A 20,692-nucleotide genomic window follows, 5' to 3' on the forward strand; every position below is an offset into this window, starting at 1 on the left:
CATTTCATTCTTCCATGTGTGTTTCCTTTCCTGATCTGCCTGTTATTGCCTTTTCGAAGTCCTCAGATAGTCATGTTTTGTGATGTATGCAGAACTTTCTGGTTGTAATCAGTGGGAAAGACTGTAAGCAGCACCATATTTTTCTTTATTACAATGCCTTTGGCTGACTTTTTATTTTTATTTTTTCCCCCGTCAGAGATCTAGCAAAAACTTGTTAGAAATCACTCACAACCAAATATTGGCATACAAAATCTTTCCTTTCTTAAAATGATCCATCGTAGCAGAATAACAATATCCGAAGGCAAGACTCTTAACGAGCAGGTATAAGCTGCCAAGCCATTAATCAAAATATACCAACACCAAAGCCCTTAGCCTCCTGTGTGCAGGTTATTGTTTGTGTAATTGCATTATACTTCTGGCAACGTATACTTGTTAATTATGTTTCTATTTTGGTTTTTAAAAAATCTTTTTTTATGTTAGCAATCTGCAAAATCAAACGCAAAATCCTCCTACAAAACTCTTGGTAGACTAGGTTTACTTCTATAGCATTGAAAATAATCTGGTTTCTTATAAAACATACATTTCTTATATTCCTTTTCTATTTTAGGTAAAATGCAGCAGTCACCAAAATTTAACTTTTATATATTTCAATAACACGTACAGAGAGCACACAAGAGTGTTGGATCATATATATAGAATGTTACGACTCATCCTTGTCCCTGGCCTTTAATTTTTCCTTGCTTTTGACTACATCATCTGTGGTTCAAGTTCTTCTGCATGATTTTCCTAATATATATAAACCAGAGATACCGTAGAACACAGCTGTAGAAAGATCAGATGGACCCTTCTAGCTTTATAAGTTGCTTCTCCAGAAACAAACTGTTTCTGCATTGCATATTCTGTACTTGTCATATTATTATCAGCTGCTTCAATATCCCCAAAGAATACTAACTACTGATCAATAGCCCAGACATGTCTGGCCATGGCCTACACGTGCCCTGGGTAGTTCATTTATTTGCCTTGGTGGATTTGCTAGAGTGGAATTTAATCAATAGCTAATTCATTAATTCTGGTCCTCGAGAATGTAGAGAGTGCTGGATGAAGATAGCTGGCTGGCTCTGGCTTTGATTGAAATATGACAAACACTCCAGCTGACAACTTTACTTGGTATTGGGCTCCCTGTGAGGTTTACTTATTTATTCTCCATAAAAGGAAAAGCTCAGAGAAGAACATAAACAAGGATGAGATTTTATTACATTACTGCTAGGATTCCAAAATGCATGGTTTCCAGGCACAAAGCTCAAGGGAAGGCAGAGAGAGAATGCAGATCATGTCTTTTATTGCCTTTAATTGGAACTATGGCAGTTTTTTCAGTTCCAACTAAGTTTGGGGCTGTATTATTGATGAGGAGTCTGAGATGTAATGTCTCTTTAGTGCTCACAAATAATGGATTTAAAATTTGCCTCAAGACACTGAATGGCAGCAAAAATTATTTTTATATACCAACTTCTCGGAAATCTTTATGAGAGCAGCCTAGTCTGGGTGTCTCTAAATGAAGGTTGGACCACTATCATCCTTCACGAGTCCCCCTGTATTTTCAAATTCCTTAATTTGCAGTTGAATATGGCACAAGAGATCAGAGTTTATGGATAAAGAGTCTCTCCCCTTTTGCCTCAAACCAAATTTGAGGTTAAACTGTGAGGCTCCTATTTTTTCATACTATGACAGATACCCGGGAATCTCTTCTGTATTAGTCAGCTTTTAGTCACTGTGAGCAAAATATATAACAAGAAAAAGTTAGAGGAGGAAAAGTTTATTTTGTCTCATGATTTCTGAGGTTTAGTTTATGGTCAGCCAACCTCATTGCTCAGGTCAAAGTGAGATAGAACATCATGGGGTAAGGGCAAGGCAGAGGAGTGCTGCTCTGCTCATGAAGGTCAGGAAGAAGAAAAAGAAAGAGGAAGGAGCCAGGCAGATAAAATATATAATCCATGAGGCACACACCCAGTGACCCACTTCCTGCAGCCATGCCCCACCTGCCTATAGTTACCACCCAGTTAGTTCATTCAATTAGGATGGAGTGAATTTTTTATAACTTTCATAATCTAATCATTTTATCCCCTGCTTTCACACAAGAGCTTTTGAGGGACACCCCCTATCAAAATCATTCTTGATTTTCTTTCCCTGTTTTTTTTTTGTTTGTTTGTTTGGTTGGTTTGGTTTGGTTTGGGTGACTGACAGCTTAGACTGAAGTAATGATCTTAACATTATATATATATATATATATATATATATATATATATATATATATATAAAATCATGTTTTTGTATGTTTTGTTTAACAGGAAGAAATGTTGAACCGTAGAATATAAAATAAATCACCCATTCCTTACTCATATTCTAAAATCCCTCCCTAGCTAATTTGGATGAATAGAGATAACTTTTAATTTGAACTGGAATTTTCTGCTTAAATCTTTAAAAGATATGGGAAGGACTCTTGAAGGAGAGAATTTGGAGTACATTTAGTACTGTTGTAAAGATCTAATCACAACAGCTTTCAAGGAATAGTATTGTTTTGATAGCCAATTAGTTCTAATTATCAAATTCATTGTTCCAAGAGACCTTACAGAATATGAAGCTTTTTCTTTCTTTCTTTCTTTCTTTCTTTCTTTCTTTCTTTCTTTCTTTCTTTCTTTCTTTCTTTCTTTCTTTCTTTTTCTTTTTTTTTTTGAAACAGAGTCTCACTACGGTGCTGAAGCTGGCTTTGAACTTGCAATCCTCCTCCCTCCACCTCTTGAGTCACTAGGATTACAGGCATGCACTGAAGCTTATGCTCAAAATTGCCATCACTACTTCCATTTCCTCACCTCCTTCTCCTTCCCAAATTCCTCCTAACCTTTCTACCATCTGTAGCTCCCACAGAAACAGCTCAGTCACTCAGGTGGTCTTCATGCCTCTTAGCAAAGTTCAGTTCTTTCTCCTCACTCATTTTGGCCATTGGCTCTCTTCTATTACAGACTCACTCGTTAATTCTGGTTGTCTTCAGCAGAAAGACTCATCTTCCTGCTCAGTTCAAACATTCTTACAACTTTAGTCATACTGATGTCTCAAAGCCCTCTGACCCTATTTTTTCCCTAAACCCTAGTTCCATATATCTAGTTGCCTATTGATTTTCTATTTTGATGTCCACTGATCACTTCCATAACCTTGAACTGAAAGTAAATTCTCACCAAACTCATCTTTTTCCCCCAACATCCACTACTACAAAGGCTCATCATCCTGCATATTATAAAAGATACATATCTTTGACTTTTTTTTCAAATCCCCTGAGTTCATTAAATGTCACTTTTAGTATATATTCTTTTAAAGCATCTTCTCATACATGTTCCTCTATATCCACCAACCCCATCCTGTTCCATGCTTTCAACAGTTCAGTTTACATAAAGTGTTGGAGCTGTCTAAATTCAATTAGATATAAAGATGAAAAAGCTTTACTTTTCATTTACTACTTATTGCCTTAAATATATGTTGGTCTTATTCTCAACTCTTGAATACCTCTCAGGAACATCTTATGACTTTCAAATTTTTTTTTTAGTTATGAGTCTATGAGTTATGAGTCAGCAATTAAGATTCATGATCAAGTATTCAAAAGTCCATCCTATTTCCAGAAATATGTTCAACTCACATCTAGTTCAAAGTTTCTCCTGTTTTTCAGAGTCAGACCTGATTGTAGTTTGCTCTTTCCCTTCCTAGCTTTCTCTCCTATTCCCTTTCATCCAAGTGGGTCTCTTCCTGGTGTTATGGTTTTATTATTTCACAGTCAGCATTGGATAATGTTTGTGTAGCCCTCTGTGTGTCAGGTGATGCTTTCATGGACAATTTTGTTTTCCTTAAGAGGTCTCAAGAAGGATATCCACGAGGCTAAATTTCCTGACATGTCTTCTCTCTCTGTGGTGCCAGTAAATCACAATATCCCAAAGACTTGTCTCATCTAAGAAGTCTGCCATCCTGGTCAGTCACCGTTCCTTCACATAGCCATGCCTAGCCATCTTGCTAAGCATCCACTTAGCTCAAAGGAAACTTAAACCTCTGAAAATATATACATATGGCTTTATATTGTGGCACTCTATTCTTATCATTGCAGAGCTGCTCTGGCCCATCCTTGACCTTCAGAATCCTCTTAGAAACAAGTATCATTTTCTGTGCTTTCCAAAATGCCAAACCCAGGGGCCTATGTTAAACTGTCTCAAGACCTCCTTGCCACACTTCTTTCTAGAGATAGCAGCAGATTGGGCTTAGACATTTCTGTGCTTCAGTTAAGTGCTAATTATGAGAGGAAAGTCTTTCCAATTTCTCCTCTTTCAGTTTCTCTGAGTGTTAAATTTAAAACTTCAACACTAGAGCCTAGGCTATGTGTGTGGAATGGCAGTGGTGGGGGTGCTAAGTAAGTAACTCTCTTCCATTTCTTAGGTCAGAAACTGCCAATGATTTTCCAATATATTCAAAAATGAATCCAAATTCATTTTCCTATGCTACAAAATCCTGTATGATTTGCAATATCCTATTCCATCCTACCAACATCCACCTGATCTCATGTTTTAATATCCTGTCTCTTGTTCAGTGCATTCCAGTGCTCCTGGATTTTTTACCCTGATAGATTACATATTTATGTGTTTGTGTACTGTTCATCTCCTCCAAAAATAAAGTAAGTTTTATGATAAAAAGAACTTTATCTGTTTGTGTCACTGATAAATACAGAATGATGCCTGGTTTTATGTTAGGTATTTAATAAATATTTATTATAAACTTTATGTTTTTAGAAACTCCCCTCAAATTCCATTTATTTCGGTCGATTAGGGTTATGGGTCAGTGTTATCCTCAGAACTTAGCAGAACCTTGAGGTTCCCTTTAAAAGGCAGAAACTTACCACCCTTAAATGAAGAAATTCATCATCTGTTATCCTCAATTTGGAGCAATAGTTGCAATTTCTAAATAAGAGGAAATTCAAAGTTCACATTCTATTGCATTTAGATTAAAAACGTTTCTCCTGCCTTTGGTCATGTCCACTCTCATTTACCAGGCTATTAATTCTAAAGAAGATTTTGATTTTATTAGTGACAACCCACAGAATTACCCTATTTTACTAACTCCTCAACATGGTACTTGAGGAACCCTAATACTTTCCTTTTGTGTTAAAATGGACTTTTCATTATTGCTGGATGTGGATCATTCATTAACCACGTTGATTCTTACCTCTAACTTATGCTTATGTTGTCTTCCTGCCCCAAATTCTTCCCATCCTTTTCTTAACCAATGCAAGTTTGCTTCCATTTCTATGAAACTTTCCTTGGTGAGTTTATTATACAGTAGTCTTTGCTTATGTACTTTTATGATTGCATCCTGAACTACATTTTGAAAATACCTGATTTTATATTATTATATAACATCTCATGTGCTTCATGTATGCATATTTCATATCTCAAGGACATGGGTTTTGAGTATTGATTTTCAACCACTGCAACTTTTACTACATATCCCAGTAGGAAAATTAAATATTCAATGACTTGATTTAAGAGCAAAGAATTAATACATTGTCAAAATCCATTTATATCCTCTTATATTAAAATGTTCTGATCATTTTTGGAAACCATGATCTAGAATACTGTCGAAAACTTGAGTGCTACATAAAATGATTGACAAAAATAACCAAATTGAATAGAAAAAGAAAAGGCCTATTTAAAATTGATCAGGAATTTGAAGCTATTTAACACATGACAATTTGAAGATATTTTAGGGTATGTGACTTTTTTTTCCTTTGGCCAAAACAAGAATATTTTGACAAAATAATAATAAAATTTTCTAATAAAATGTTAAAAGTACCAGTGTGAACCCTAAATCTTCATAAAAATTATTGTATTATTTTGATACTCACCTGTGTTAGGTAAGTGGTAAGAAATCATTTTTCCCATAGTACTTTCTATATTCTATGATATTTTGTACTTCTTGAAGTGACGAATGGAAATAACAAATCCCATGGGCATAGCCACAATATTATTTAGTGTCACAGAAGTCAATGTCCAACTAGAATGTCTGACTGCACAATGACTTCATGTAACACAATGTACATAGACATGATGGCTTTGATTAGAAGCTCTTTAAGCCATGTTAAACTTCAGTTCCTACTGCTCTGAAAGCTAAGTAGACTCCTAGAGTTATTTCATGAAAAATAAATCTAGGAAAAAGATCCAATCAAAAATTCTCAATTTATTATAGTATGCATGAGTATACAACCCCCCCCCCACACACACACACACAAACTTCAGCTTGTGTTCACCGATATTTAATTCTCACTCCTAGGACTTAGGATTTTCCTTCTGGTTTGCTCTTAAACATCAAAGCAATGAAACCATTAATCTCATTACTAGTGGTGCATATTTCTTAGAGATATCTTTCATTTTCAAGTCAACCACCAAAAGACACTGTTGTTCGTCCAGTTGTTTCCAATGAGAGATAGACAGATGTTAAATACCCTCTTCTTCTTTGATCATTTGCCTTCATGTCAACGATTTAAATCCTCAAAATCTAAACTGTTCATTTTCTCAATAAATATGTAGGTAGTCTCACTTGTGGTTATGTTGCACAAGAAAAGAAGTCACAATGTCATGGTATTCTGCCTGGTATATTGTAGACCTTTCTCGTTCACCAGCTTTTGTGGATAAGTCAGACCCTTGAATATTGCTTAAATGTGGTCTTTTCTGCAGTTAATTATGTGATGAATAAAAAGACATATCTGCAGAATGCAGAATTAATTTGAAAGTTGGATACTTTTGAATAATAACAGCGACTCCACTAGTCACCTATGAAATTGTTTTCTCATAGGTGACATCAATTTCCTATCTACAAAGTCTTCTTACAGAATGTGTTATGTTTGTACCCAAAGAAAATGGAACAATAATTTTTTAACAGTCTATTAAAAGGTCAAGTTTATCTTGACTGCTGCTTTTTAATGTGTTTGGGTTTAATTGAATGCCTTACATGTAACAGCATTTGGAATTCTGATGGGGTTCAGGAATTTGGTCTATGAGGATCTACTTCTTAAAATAAAAGATACAGCCCAGTGTAGTGGCACACACCTCTAATCCCAGCAAGGCAAGAGGATCATATATTTAAAGCCAGTCTCAGCAACTATGTGAGATCCTGTCTCAAAATAAAAAATAAAAAGGGCTGAGGATCTAGCTTGGTGGTTAAGCACTTCTGGGTTCAATCCCCAGTTCGAAATCAATAAATAAAATATGGTAAAAATGTTATTTTACACAATGGCAGGAAATTTATCAATATAGGTTATTATTAGAGTTTATGGTGAGACTTTTGAAGTATAGGGATAAGGCTCGCATGCACTTGCTTTCCTATGAAGCACTTACTGAAATGTCTCCTGTGTAAAAGGCAGTCTGTAACTATTCCTGACTGGTTAAATGTTATGACTGAAAATTCTACAATTATAAAAAACAAATTGATATTGAATATCAAAGTTCCATTAATCGTTTAGAAACAATGAGAACAAAAATAATTTTTTTTTTACATTTACAAAGAGAAAGATTTGCTTGCCATGGTCTATAGCAAGGATGTGTCATGTTTGAAGCTCTGGGGCTTTATTGAAAACTTTACTTCCTGTACGTAGGGCTTGTTAAGAAAATTCTAAAGGTGATACATAGATGTGATCGAAGCAGTATCTTTCCAGCAAGCAGACCTAAGTGCACAATTAAAGTTCTGTAACTTTAACCTAAGAGTAATCATTTTATTCATAGTTGTATCCTCTGTGTACAGTTTTACATTATGATCTCATTTGCTACAGCATATAAAATATTAATAGATCATTGGAAATGCAGTAAAGTTTGGTCAGACACTATACCCTCACTGTATACCATCCCTACAAAAGAAAAATAAAGAGCGTATCTGTGTTTTAAATGAAACTGTGGGTCAGTTTTTAACAATCAGATATCTTCTTTAAGAGCATGATGATTTAAAAGAATGTGTCATAGGAATTTCCAATTCCTGCATTCCTGACCACAGAACACACCTAACCATGCTAGTTAAAGAATGGTTGGAGAAAAACAAAAATCTACTTAGGTGATTCAAAAATGAAGATGTATTGAAGTCAAGTACATTTGAAGGAAGTTTGTGATACTATGGATTTTATAAATGTGTGTATTTGTTTTGGCTGCAAATAACAAAACCCCAACAATAGAGAGTTCCGGATGTAAATGATACTTGGTGTTGTCTCAGCAATACCAAATTCCTGGTGATATCTTGGTGATGTACAGACTTGTGGTATATAGACTTTCTCAAATCACTATACGGTGATTACTAAAGTTGCAGACATCTCATGCATCAGAAAGGAAAAGGAAGGAAGAAGGTGACAGCTGTACCGGGAAAATTGAAAGTCCCTAAAAAAATCCCATAGCTGTCTTCTACTTCCATTGTTTGGCAACTATGTGTTATAATGCTAGTCCTAGCAAATTAAGGCAAAGGAGAAGGCAGGGAGAGGTAAGAATTAGGTTCAACACATTCTCGTTTTCATCCTGTTCACTGACTCATGTTATCTGTATTTTATCTTTGCATAGCAAACCAAATGTCATGTTGACTCCCCCCAATTAGTCACCAACAGGGATATTTTCTTCTTATCTTAGAAACTAAACTAGATGAATGGCTGGACTCGTATTTTGTGTTATTCTCCCAAAAGCTAAAATGACTTTGATTGATTCTCAAAGCATGTTATATGGTAGTTACATGTATGAGTGTAAATATGTATTTGTATGTATTAAATACACATTAATATCTATTTCTTCTTTTTTTAAGTTTGGAAGTTCCTGAAGAAATAGACCTTTTGACTAATCTGGAGCATGAATTGAAAAATAGGGTTGGCTGGTAGCAGTAATGTTAAATGTTGTCTTTTCAGAAGTATCGATTATTCTGTCTGTTGCAGATCCCTTCAAATTGATTGGGTGTCTCCAGGGAAGCCAAATGGCATCATACTTGGATATGATCTTTTACGGAAAACATGGCATTCATGCCCTAAGACCCAGAAGTTAATGGAGGACTACAGGGATGAGCTCTGTGAGGCACTGAAGTGTCAAAAACACAAAACTATCTGTGGCCACATTTGCTACTCTCCTGAAGCTAAGGTAAATTTTTTCAAACCAGTCAGTGCAATGTTTTCTTCATTGAACATTTCAGGTAAAATCCCTTGCTCCTTTGACCATGTTGGGTCATGATAGATGTTCCTGCTACTGTTCTATGAGGACCCCCAAGGAGAAGAAAGGATGCTTATAACAACGCAGTCATCCCCATGGGCATTTTAGCCTTTCCATTTTTCATCATCTTTACAGGAAATACGAGTTTATTAGGATGATAAGGAACCTCCCAAATTTGTATTTGATTGAGGCACTTGAAATTTTCTTTACAACCAATCCATTCAGCTACAAATGGATGTTGGTTTACATGACACTGATGAGTAACTGTGAACAGGACCTCTCAAGGTTTGTCAGAAATATTTTAGAATTATGGTCATTTGTAGATTAATGTTCATATTAGTTGCTGTTTAGGAAACAGATCAATAATACAGCCAGACAGAGAGTTTGTAAATGGCTTTTATTGACAAACGACACAGAAAAATCCTTAGTTTGAAGGTAGCATCTCATATAATGAAATAATGTTCCTATTTATCAACAACATCACACATTCAATGACTAAAGCTACTGTTAAATTCATAAGATTCACTGCAAAAGAACTCAGTAATTAAGAAAGTGAATTATTGAAGCAATATGGATCAAACTACAAATTATTATGGCTGACACAAGCTTAGCAGTAGTTATCATCTTAGCGATGAATCAAGCTAGTCAGTTACCAACTGTACATTTTTTGACAGTCTCCAAAATTGTTATTATTGCTAAGTTTTATATCATTTTAGACCACTAAATATGTACTGTCTAACGAACATGATTTCATAAAATTAAATTTCTTAGAGGAAAAAATGCTAGAATAAATGATGTTCTCTATGGAAAAAAAAGATAAAACTTGTGGAAATATTGAGGAAAATATGGAATTTAATCTTCATTTTTTGTTTCCATTATTTTAACATGTATTATCCAATGATGAGTGAAGAATAATCACATAGGTATATTATTTAATACTTCAAAGTTTGTCTAGTGATAAAGTTCATCAGAATAAAAACTGATTCTGGCCAGAAGTTGCCCTCACAGCTGAGGTGTGATAACGGATTTGATAATAGTTTCATTTCTAAGCCATACTGTGAAATTAAAGCAAAAAAAAAGAGTAAAAGTAGGAAAGATAATGTTTTCGTTTAACTGTATTCCAAAATATCAAAAAGTAAATTCTCTTAATGTAACCAGGTCAAGTTAAAATATACCTGTTATGGATGAAGAAAAAATTAACAGAGTACAACAGAATATTAATAAAAGTATAATAGATACCTATAAATTCTATATGTTGAGGATGAATTACTCTCATATTCCTTCACTTTTTTGCGTGTACTTTGATATCCAAAACTATTTTTATAAGCTCTTGAAGAATTTTTTTTTTTTTGGTACCAGGGATTAAACTCAGGGGCACTCAACCACTGAGCCATATCCCCAGCCCTATTTTATATTTTATTTAGAGACAGGGTCTCACTGAGTGGCTTAGTGCCTCTCTTTTGCTGAGGCTGGCAATAAACTCAGGATCCTCCTGTCTCAGCCTCCAAGCTGCTGGGATTACAGATGTGTGCCACCACGCCCAGCCAAGCTTTTGAAGAAATTTAATGAGACTTTGAACCAAGTAAATGACTATTTGTATAGTATTATTAAATTCAATTCTTTCCAGATGACAAAAACTGTTTAGTCTAATTTTAAAACAATTAAGAAAAAAGATTAAGATGAGAAAAAAGAAAGACACTTTCTACTATTCTATGGGGGGGAGAGAGTGAGAGAGAGAGAGGAGAAAGAGAAAAGACTTCAAGCTTTTATAAAGAAGAAATGTAAATTGAAGAATGAGGAAGGAAAAGTTCACCTTTGGGAAACTGGCATGGGTAAATTTCATCTAATATTCTTCAAAAAAAAAAAAACATCAAGAACATGAAGAGAGAGCCTACAGAATGTGAGAAAATCTTTGCCACCTTTCCCTCAGAGCATCGATCTCCAGGATATATAAAAACTCAAAAAATTTAACACTAAAAAAAGATCAATAAATAGGAAAAGGAACTGAACAGGCACTTCCCAGAAAAAGAAATACAGTCAACAAATGTATGAAAAAATGTTTAACATATATAGCAATTAAAGAAATGCAAATTAAAACTACACTGTCATTCCATCTCATTCTAGTCAAAATGGCAATTATCAAGAATACTAGCAACAGTGAATGTTGGTGACGATGTGAGGGAAAAGGTTCACTCATACATCGCTGGTGGGACTGCAAATTGGTGCAACCAATCTGGAAAGCTCTATGGAGATTCCTCAGAAAACTTGGAATGGAACCACCATTTAACCCAGTTATCCTACTCCTCATCATATATCCAAAGGACTTAAATCATTATACTATAGTGACACAGGCACACTAATGTTTATAGCAGCTCAATTCATAATAGATAAGCTACTGAACCAACCTAGGTGGCCTTTAAAAGATGAATGGATAAAGAAACTGTATGCACATTTTATATACACAATGGTATATTACTCAGCCTTAAAGAAGAATGAAATTATTGCATTTGTCTGTAAATGGATGGAACTGTAGTCTATTATGCTAAGTGAAATAAGACAGGCCCCCAAACCCTAAGGCCAAATGTTCTCTCTGATATATGGACACTAACACATAATAAGAGTTAGGGAGAGAAGAATGGAAGTTCATTGGATTAGACAAAGGGGAATGAAGAGAAAGGGAAGGGGGAACAGGAATAGGAAAGATGGTAGAATGAACTGGACATAACTTTCCTATGTTCATATACGAATACACTACCACTGAAATTTTATATCATGTACCACCACAGGAATGAGATCCTAATTATAATAAGTTATATTCCATGCATGTATATTATGTCAAAATACACTCTACTGTCATGTCTATCTAGAAAGAACAAATAGGAAAAAGAAACTATTTTAAAATTTTTTAAAAATCACATGCCACTCTTAAGACAAATGTTATAAATCATTAAAAGGAGATGCAATTCATAATGATGATTCATAGGAAGTCTTCATTTTAAGGATTTAAGAGGCAACATAGGTATTGTCAGCAAAAGAGAAGGAGTAAGTTTATGTAATTTCCAAAAGAAAAATCTTATTTGTAAGTTTTAACTTGGGCTTAGGTACAACTATCTATTTCCTAAAATGAGAAGATACAAAGAAGTGGAAAAGAAACTTTTATTGTGAGTCTAAGATCCTCTGGCTAAATCACTACAACATCAGGCGTACCTAAAATACTTATTCAAGCTCCCCCATGTGATTACACATGATTACAAATTGTGGTTCTCCAATCTCAGTGAATCAGCCCTGAAGGGATTGTTATAACCCAGACAATAGATTCTACTCCCAGAGATTCTGTTCAGTAGGTCTGGGGTGGACTGTGAGAATTTGTATTTCTTATACATTCCCAGGTGATTCCCTCTATGGCTAGTCCAGGAACCACACTTAGAGAATAATTGGATCGCAAAATCCATTTGGAAACCATGGAGCAAGGAAAAGAAACCTATTTGAAAATTAACCACATGCAAATCAGTTCCGATTATTGAAATTCCCATTCATACCTTCAGAGTCAATAAAATGAAGACTGGATTAGGTTTAGGAAACACTTTGTTTATTGGGAAACCTCCCAAGAGAAAAATTTCCTTTAAAATGTTCTTTTGGGACCCCATCAGGGATGGAAGCCAGAGTGGGTGAAAAGAAAGGCATATTTATCTTGGAGAAAGGAAGATGAGAATGACATTGATAATGAAAGGTCGAAAATCAGCCAGTCCTAATGGCTCATCACTAAATAAATTCTTGAGAAATTATTTCAAAAGAGAGTGAGAAGTACTGGGTAAGCTGATAAAAGAGAAGACCAGATATGTTGAAGTGTCCAGAAACACACTATATGTGAATGACATTTTACTAAATGCTTTAAAATCAAACAATGTCATAAAACAAGGCAGAGATGATGTGCTGCTTCACCCTAACCAGCCTATCTAAACCTCAAACACAAGAGAGATTTCTCAGTTAGCTCCTACAAATATGACCTGATTTCAAAATTTACCTTTCATATGAATTGAAGGAAAGAACTGCCCAATTTATTCTTAGAATTATACTAATTTTGAATCCTCATTGCTAACAATTAAAGCACAAAAAGTTCATTACAATTGAATTAGTAGCCAGGCTACCTGAGAAATCACAAGGGTGGACTTTGGAATCGAGCCCAATTTCTTTGCTTTTAGATAACTTTTGAAAAATAAGGGTAGCTTTTCAAAATTAATTTCATATAAATTTTCTTTTTTATATGTGGTCGCCTATGAGATAGACACATAGACAGTAGACCTCCATTGAGATTGCCTTTTCTGAAAATTGGGTTCATAAGTTAGGGACCATATACAGTTTAAGAAAAATTCAAATTATTAAGAGAAAAAAAGAAGGATCAATGAGAGATAGCTTCCATAGACACTGTGTTTTCAAATTAAACAACCATTAAAATAAAAATATACATTTGAGGGGAAGTGTTCATTAAACCAAAAGAATTTTTTACATTGGAAGCACTGGTGGACAAAAATAGTTCATATTTATAGAGTATTATAGTAGAAAATAAAGCATTGTTGAAGGTTAAAAAAAAAGCTGTGCTGTATCTCAGATAACATTATTTATAGAATTTGAATGATGCTGGAAGATACATTTTTTAAACCTATGAAATATGCATGATATCATCTCAGATCAAGACCTTATGAGAAAATAATTGTATCACATGAGATAGAATGCTCTTAATTAAACTTACATTTCTTTAAAAATGATTTGAAACTTTCAGGTTTGTTGTAATGGAGTTCTCCATGACCCCAAGCCTGGATACCACTGTTGTGAAGAAAACTATATCCCATTCATTCTGAATTCAGTGGGAGTTTGTTGTGGTGGCCGAATTCGGGAGATACAACCAAATCATCAGTGCTGCTCTGGGTATTATGCTAAAATTCTACCAGGTGAGCATCATTTCTGAGTGTACTGAATAATTTGGGAAACATGAAAACACTAACACATGACTCGTGGCAGCATCTATTTTAAATACCTCTCCAACAAAATTTGAACTGCAGACACATAGCCAATGGCCTGTTTTAGACATCATTTCTTCTTTCAGCTTCATTGAAATATAATTTAGGCTAGGTAGAAGCCAAAGAAAGAAAGAACACCAGAGGCATACAGTCATTCACTGTGGCCAAGTGCAGTGAGTTTGCCTCTTGAAAGGTATAAAGCCAATAAGCAAAACCAGGAAATAAAGAAATGGAGAGATGGAAAGACAGTTACTACTTAAACCACAGTAGTAATGGAGTGTTTTTTTGCAAATTATTGCAAAGCAGTGTTCTCCCAGAACAAAGAAAGTAAGAGCTTTATTAGGGAGATTTATACATATCCAAATAGGGAACACTCATCATCATATATAGTGATGTACATATTCCTGAGCATGCTCAGTTCTGTGATCATAATCACATGTTCAGACAAAAATGGCAGATGCAAACACTTCCGGGCAGAGGATTTAGCATTGTAATAAGCAAAGTCTACTCCAAGTCATCTAAAAAGAATGAAGTCATAGTGATGCTCAATGATTTTGGTTCATTCTTTTAAAGTTTTTCCTAAGAGCCTTAGCTGAAACAAAGAGAAAAACAACTTTAAAAGTATGTTAACAGTCTTTTAAAAGGGCAGCATCTTTTCTCTAGAAAGTATAGGAACTCACCATTAAAAATGCCTGCCTTGGAGCCAGGGTTGTGGCTCAGTGGTTGAGTGCTTGCCTAGCCTGCATGAGGCACTGGGTTCGATCCCTGGCACCACATTTTAAAAGTAAACAAGTAAAATAAAGGTATTGTGTCCATATACAACTAAAAAAATATTTTTAAAAAATGCCTGCCTTGCATAGAGGATAACCTAAAGAACTATACCTGGAGATCTAGTCTACTCCCTGCGCTTATGCCTTAACTCACATGGCTCAATAAATTCATCTTCAAATCTGGGGATCTCTGCTTGTCCCTCTCTAAGAAGCAGTTCCTCACTTATTCATTTCTATTCTGAACCATAAATGCATTGCTCCTAGTTGGATTAGATTAAAATTGCACATTCCATTTTTCTGAGAGTTCTAGTCCACTGGCAGGATCTTCTTGTTCTGGATTGGGCAGGGTAAGGAACAAAGCAGAAAAGGGTAGCAACTAGGAGGGAACTCCTCTCCCCACCCACTTCTTAGTGCTTCAGCCAAGTGAACTAGATATTTACCTCCAAATTTCAAGAATAACATAATTGGGAATAATGATACTAACAACTGTCATTCATAAAATAAGAAATCTCTGGTATGCTCTGTATTTAAAAGCTTTACATATGCTACCCAATATAATTGTCATAACTCATTACTCTAGTAAGTGGGTATTTTATATGCAGTTTACAAGCAAGAAGCAGGTCTAGAGAATATTAGTAACACATTCAGATTCATAGGGATGGATTGGAGTGAGAGAGTTGAAATGGAAATGCAGGCCTGTCTCCCCAAAATCTATGCTCTTTGGAGGAGAGCTGTCTCTGTCTCTTTGTCCAAAATGTGTTAACATTTTTTTTTTAAAGGGCTATTCTAGACCTCTAAACTTTTTCATTAGTTTAATAAATAATAAACCATTGTCAGTTTCTATTTATTCTTGAAAAGACATTGAGAATAACAGATAGTTTGCCATCACCAAAATTGAATACTGATGTCTTCCTTAAAGAACAAAAAGTGGATCTGGGAGGAATAGAAAAAAAAAAAAAAAAGCCAAGTTTTTTGGAGGCCTTAGGAGTTTAATGTGAAATTCAAGCCAAACATTTGGTTAATTTAGACATTGGTTTTTCAGTTAACCTTGTATTTGGTACAAATTTATTCATATATCCACCCAAGGTATGTGAAATTGTCTTGTCCAATTTCTCTTTTGCTAAATACTACAGCAAAACAGGAAACTGTGTTAATTAAATACTCTACAAGTTTGTTATCATTTCCCTTTACAATTCATAGGAAAAAATATGTCTTTTTAGTAGTGCTGTTGTTTCTGATTATCCAACAAAAATATATGCTGACCTGGATAACTTCTAACCAGATTTTCTAAATAAGAAAATACATTGATAGAATAAGTATTTTGTAGAAAATTGATAATTATTATCTTGTAGTTTATGGTTGCTAACAACTAGTCAAATATTGTCAAATGCTTTATTCTTTCTGAACACTTAAATTTAGGGAGTTTTCCTCTATAATTCTTCCCTTTCCAACAAATTTTAAAAGTCCAGAAATGAGATAGACATTTCCTGTTCTGTTCTTACCATCCTTTACAACTGTAGACTTTATGAGGCTTTTCTCTATGTCTAGCATGTAACTAAGTAACTGTGTTTTTCCAAGTCACACTAAAATTTTTGATGTTATGATTTACAACAAACCATTCAAATGCTGAAAAATATCTTCTGTCCCTGAAAATTAATGAGCTCTACTTGGTTGCATCTACACTGTATTTGACTCTAGAGATTGGCCTGATCCTTTTTCAATCCTAGCAGTGTCAGATTTAGAACTAAGAACTACTTTTGTTCTATTTCAAAATAAAATATGAGATTTTTTTTCTGAAAATGAAATAACCCGTGGAAACCCATAGTCTCTTATTGATATTATATAAACTTTTTAATAACTCATTTTTAAAACAAAGAGTATTGAAATCTCTATTGTCTGGATGTGTATATGTATACAGACTTACCCAGACCTAAAGCGTTTTTTAATACCTACCAAATGATTGAGCATGTCGCACATTTGGATTCTTTTTGAGTAGTTCATTTTTCACAGTTTCAGAATGCCTACCATGGTGTCAAGAGAAAGAGAATTGCAATTTCTGGAATAATCAAAGGCACTGTTCAGTCCCAATCTTTCATCTGAATGTACCTAAATTCAGAAATTCTTTCATGACCTCTGTCCTTAGCCCAGGGTCTTTGTTAACTAGTTTAAGGCTGTTTGCATGCAGAGGGAAAGCATAGTGACCCCAAACCATCTTGTATCTAAGTGTAATTAAAATCCAATCATTAGTCTCTCAGTTCAAGGCTAAGATAGATACAGGCAATCTGATATTTGTAGATGAGTCTGAAATATTGGTTAACATTTACTTCCTTTTTTCTTCAGGACTTTCCTCCAAAGTACCCCATAACAAAGAGAAGCAGAGAAAAGAATGTTCATCCCCCCCCCCACTTTTTTATAAATATGCTAATGACCCCAACCAAATGTTAATGTGGGTCATTCTTTGATAAGAATAACAATTAACTGTTAGACTGCATGGTGGCTTTTAGAGAGAAAACATTTTCAAGCCTAGCCTGAAATAGATTCATTTTGAGAGGTTAATGAGAAGGTGACTGATCCTTGTATCTTATGTCTAATAGCCCTTTTTGAAGGAAAAAAAAATCTGTTTTATTTTTCATTGATATAATCTGCATCTCTTTTATGAAGTATTTTCTTCTGTCAGTATCTGAATAAGATTCTGAGGGATTCAGGAAAATGTGGACAAAAGGTCTAAACCAATTAATATTTGGTATGTGCAAAATAGCATTTTAATAAATAAATAAATAAATAGATGTTGCTTTCCCCAGTCTAGTTGTGTACACTATGCTTTCTCTAAGACCATCATTGTCCTAAGTGATGTCCAATTAACTGATCCTGCCTCCACTCCTGTGTCACAGTGTGGGGGTTTATGGAGGTCTCTCTGGAGGCAGAGAAGACCTCTACTCAAAACTTCTAGGTTCTTGACCATGTTGCAGAAAATAATTTAACCACATCAGGTTTTGGCAAAGAGAGAAGGAGCTTTATTAGAAAGTGAAAGGTGAAGGTGTACACTCTGAGAGCAGAATTCAGTCTATCATGAGAGGGAGATGTACCACCATGACTTAAATTTTTATTAGAGTACATATTAGTTGGAACATATATGATTCAAAGAGGCTGGGCCTCTCTCCTAACTGGGAAACACTGAACAAGATTGTGTCTTCCCATCAGGTGGTCTGGTCTGGTAGTAGGTTTCCCTTTACATCAACATCTCTGGCAGTTGGGCAATTGATCAGGTCATAAACCAATCAAATTTGGCCCTTCACCTCATGGGGTTAATGACCTTTTTCTGTTGCCATCTTCCTATATTTCTACATTTAAGTGAGAACACTTACAGGGAATTTAAAAGTTATAAAGTAACTTATTGGCCATTTAGTATTCTTGGTTTCTGGTATTTTTCTGTCACTTAGGCTTGTTGGTCCAGCTCATGAGTTATTTGAGTTGCTAATGAGTTATTTGTTCTATAGTTTAATAGTTTTCCTTTAGAGACCCCGTGTTCTCTCTGTATCCTTAAATTTCTATCTTACCTGAACTGTATGACATATTATGTTAAAGTTTGCTAGTAAGGGACATTGTTTTCTTTGGATATGAAGACTTAAGAAAGATTATATTCTACATTTCAGACCAAACAGGAGACTCTATTACCCAGAGGAAGTAAATATGTATATGACAAATATAGTAATTTCCTGTTTATAGCAAGTAAATTCCTCCTTCATTAGCCTCTGTGAAAAAATATTCACAAGTTCCCTTCTTAGAGAGAAGATACCATGTTATAGAACCCTTTCAAAGACAAAGGATGAAGTCTACTATCTCCTGAATTTTAGAAATCCATATTTTGAGAGAAAACTGAGACTATCTCCTAAGTATTTATCTTAGAGAGATGAAAACATGTTTACTCAAAGACTTCAATGTATATGACTGCTCTATTCATAATTGCCCCAGAAGTAGGAACCATTCAAAAGTTCTAAAGGGAATAAATGGGCAAACTGCGGTACAAAGAAATTCTATCTAGCATTAAAAAGAAACAAAATCTAGATAAATACTAAAAAGGGATTATGCAGAGTAAAAGAAACCAGTGTCAAAAAGCTACAAATTCTGAGATTCCATTTGTAAGACATACTCAAAGACAAGGTATAGTTACAGAGAACCACTTGGTGATAGTCAAGAATAATGGGTGGGAAAAGTGAGACTATAAAAAGATAACATTGGGGTGTTTCTGGGGAATGATGAAACTCTTTTGTATCCTAATTGCATTCCTGTGTTAAAATTCACAGAAGTATAGATCCAAAATGGCCAATTTTACTGGGTGATACTTTTAAAAAAACAGTATGCCTTAGAATACAATTTCCATTTTACAAGTATGAAAAGTGGGATATATATACATGACCTAGTCATTCAGCTAGTCAAGATTAGAATTTGCATGATTAAATACTATATCAAGTCCTTATATTTCTTCATATAGTAATGTGCTGATGTTGTATGTGTAATTTAATGTATTTTTCTGTTATGTTGGTAAAACAGAAACAAAACAAATGTATTTCTACTAAAATTACAATTAGAATCATTATTTTAAAAAACAAACAAAATATATCCTAGTCAGAAACTAGGCTTCTTATTTCGAGTAATATTTTACATCATTGTGCTCTAATAAAAAAAAATCTCTTTATAGTGTTTTGGTGGTTTGATAGCAAATAAATAGTGAACATGGGTTCTAGAGTCAAATTGCCTGGCTTCATATCCCATGGCTTTCACTTCTTAGTTGTTTGACATTCGTTGAGTAGCTTAACCTAGTAATATTCATGGGAGACTAATGTTTCCTATATCCTTGGAGCCAGTGATTTAGAATCTCCAAACTTACCAGTTCTCATGTACAAATAGAAAGAAAGGTTCAAAGTAATTGGAGAGCTTAAGAGTAAGGGGGTGACGAGTCTCCCTCAATTGACAAAAGATAGTTTGCTATGAATCCTGCCAGAGCAAAGACTCTGGAATGTTTACTTTCATCAGGTCACATAAAAGGGCAGCTGCTTCACCAAAGCTAAGAATCGCATGTCTAGTGGACACTGAGATGCTGTGAAACCAAACATCCTACGGATTCTCTGAGATTAAGCAATCCTCTAACTTAACTTTTGGCAGTGGGACCTGGGAAAGTTATGAATACCTCCCAGCCTGTAAGGAAAAAGAGATCTGCCATTTTGCATGACATTACAGCGTAGACTCAAAGCCCTGAAAATATACTTTTTTTCTGACAAATAGATGTTTGGAGACTTTGTGCCCCTCTGTTGGCACCCCTATTGAAAAATAGATGGAACCAATTCTTTTGGACTATCCTGGAAACATAAGAGAAGATCATCCACATCTTGTCTGAGTGGAATGAATCTTACAGATGAAATCACATATCTTTCTGTGTATTAGTTTCCCATTACCGCCAAGACATTTTAGTTATCACTAAATTCCAACAAATGTAGTTGCTGAAAACATCACAAATTTATCATCATATTTCTCAAGGTCAAAAGTTCAAAATGGATCTCACTAAGCTAAAAATCACGGTGTCAGCAGCACTGTATTCCCTGTTGGAGGAGAGAATGCATCTCCTTGACTTTTCTGCCTCCTTGGGGCTGCCCGC

The 20,692-nt window shown here is 34.8% G+C and overlaps 1 protein-coding gene across 1 annotated transcript in view; it reads left to right on the plus strand.

Moving 5' to 3' along the window:
• Positions 1-20,692, plus strand: part of Ush2a (usherin) — a 748,724-nt gene that overhangs the window by 548,038 nt on the left and 179,994 nt on the right. Inside the window, exons 47-48 of the mRNA XM_026388000.2 lie at positions 8,984-9,182; positions 14,032-14,200. Of these exons, the coding sequence (XP_026243785.2) occupies positions 8,984-9,182; positions 14,032-14,200 (368 nt within the window). The remainder of the gene's footprint in view (positions 1-8,983; positions 9,183-14,031; positions 14,201-20,692) is intronic.

The sequence above is a fragment of the Urocitellus parryii genome, chromosome 9, assembly GCF_045843805.1.
Source record: "Urocitellus parryii isolate mUroPar1 chromosome 9, mUroPar1.hap1, whole genome shotgun sequence".
NCBI classification, from domain to species: Eukaryota; Metazoa; Chordata; class Mammalia; order Rodentia; family Sciuridae; genus Urocitellus; species Urocitellus parryii.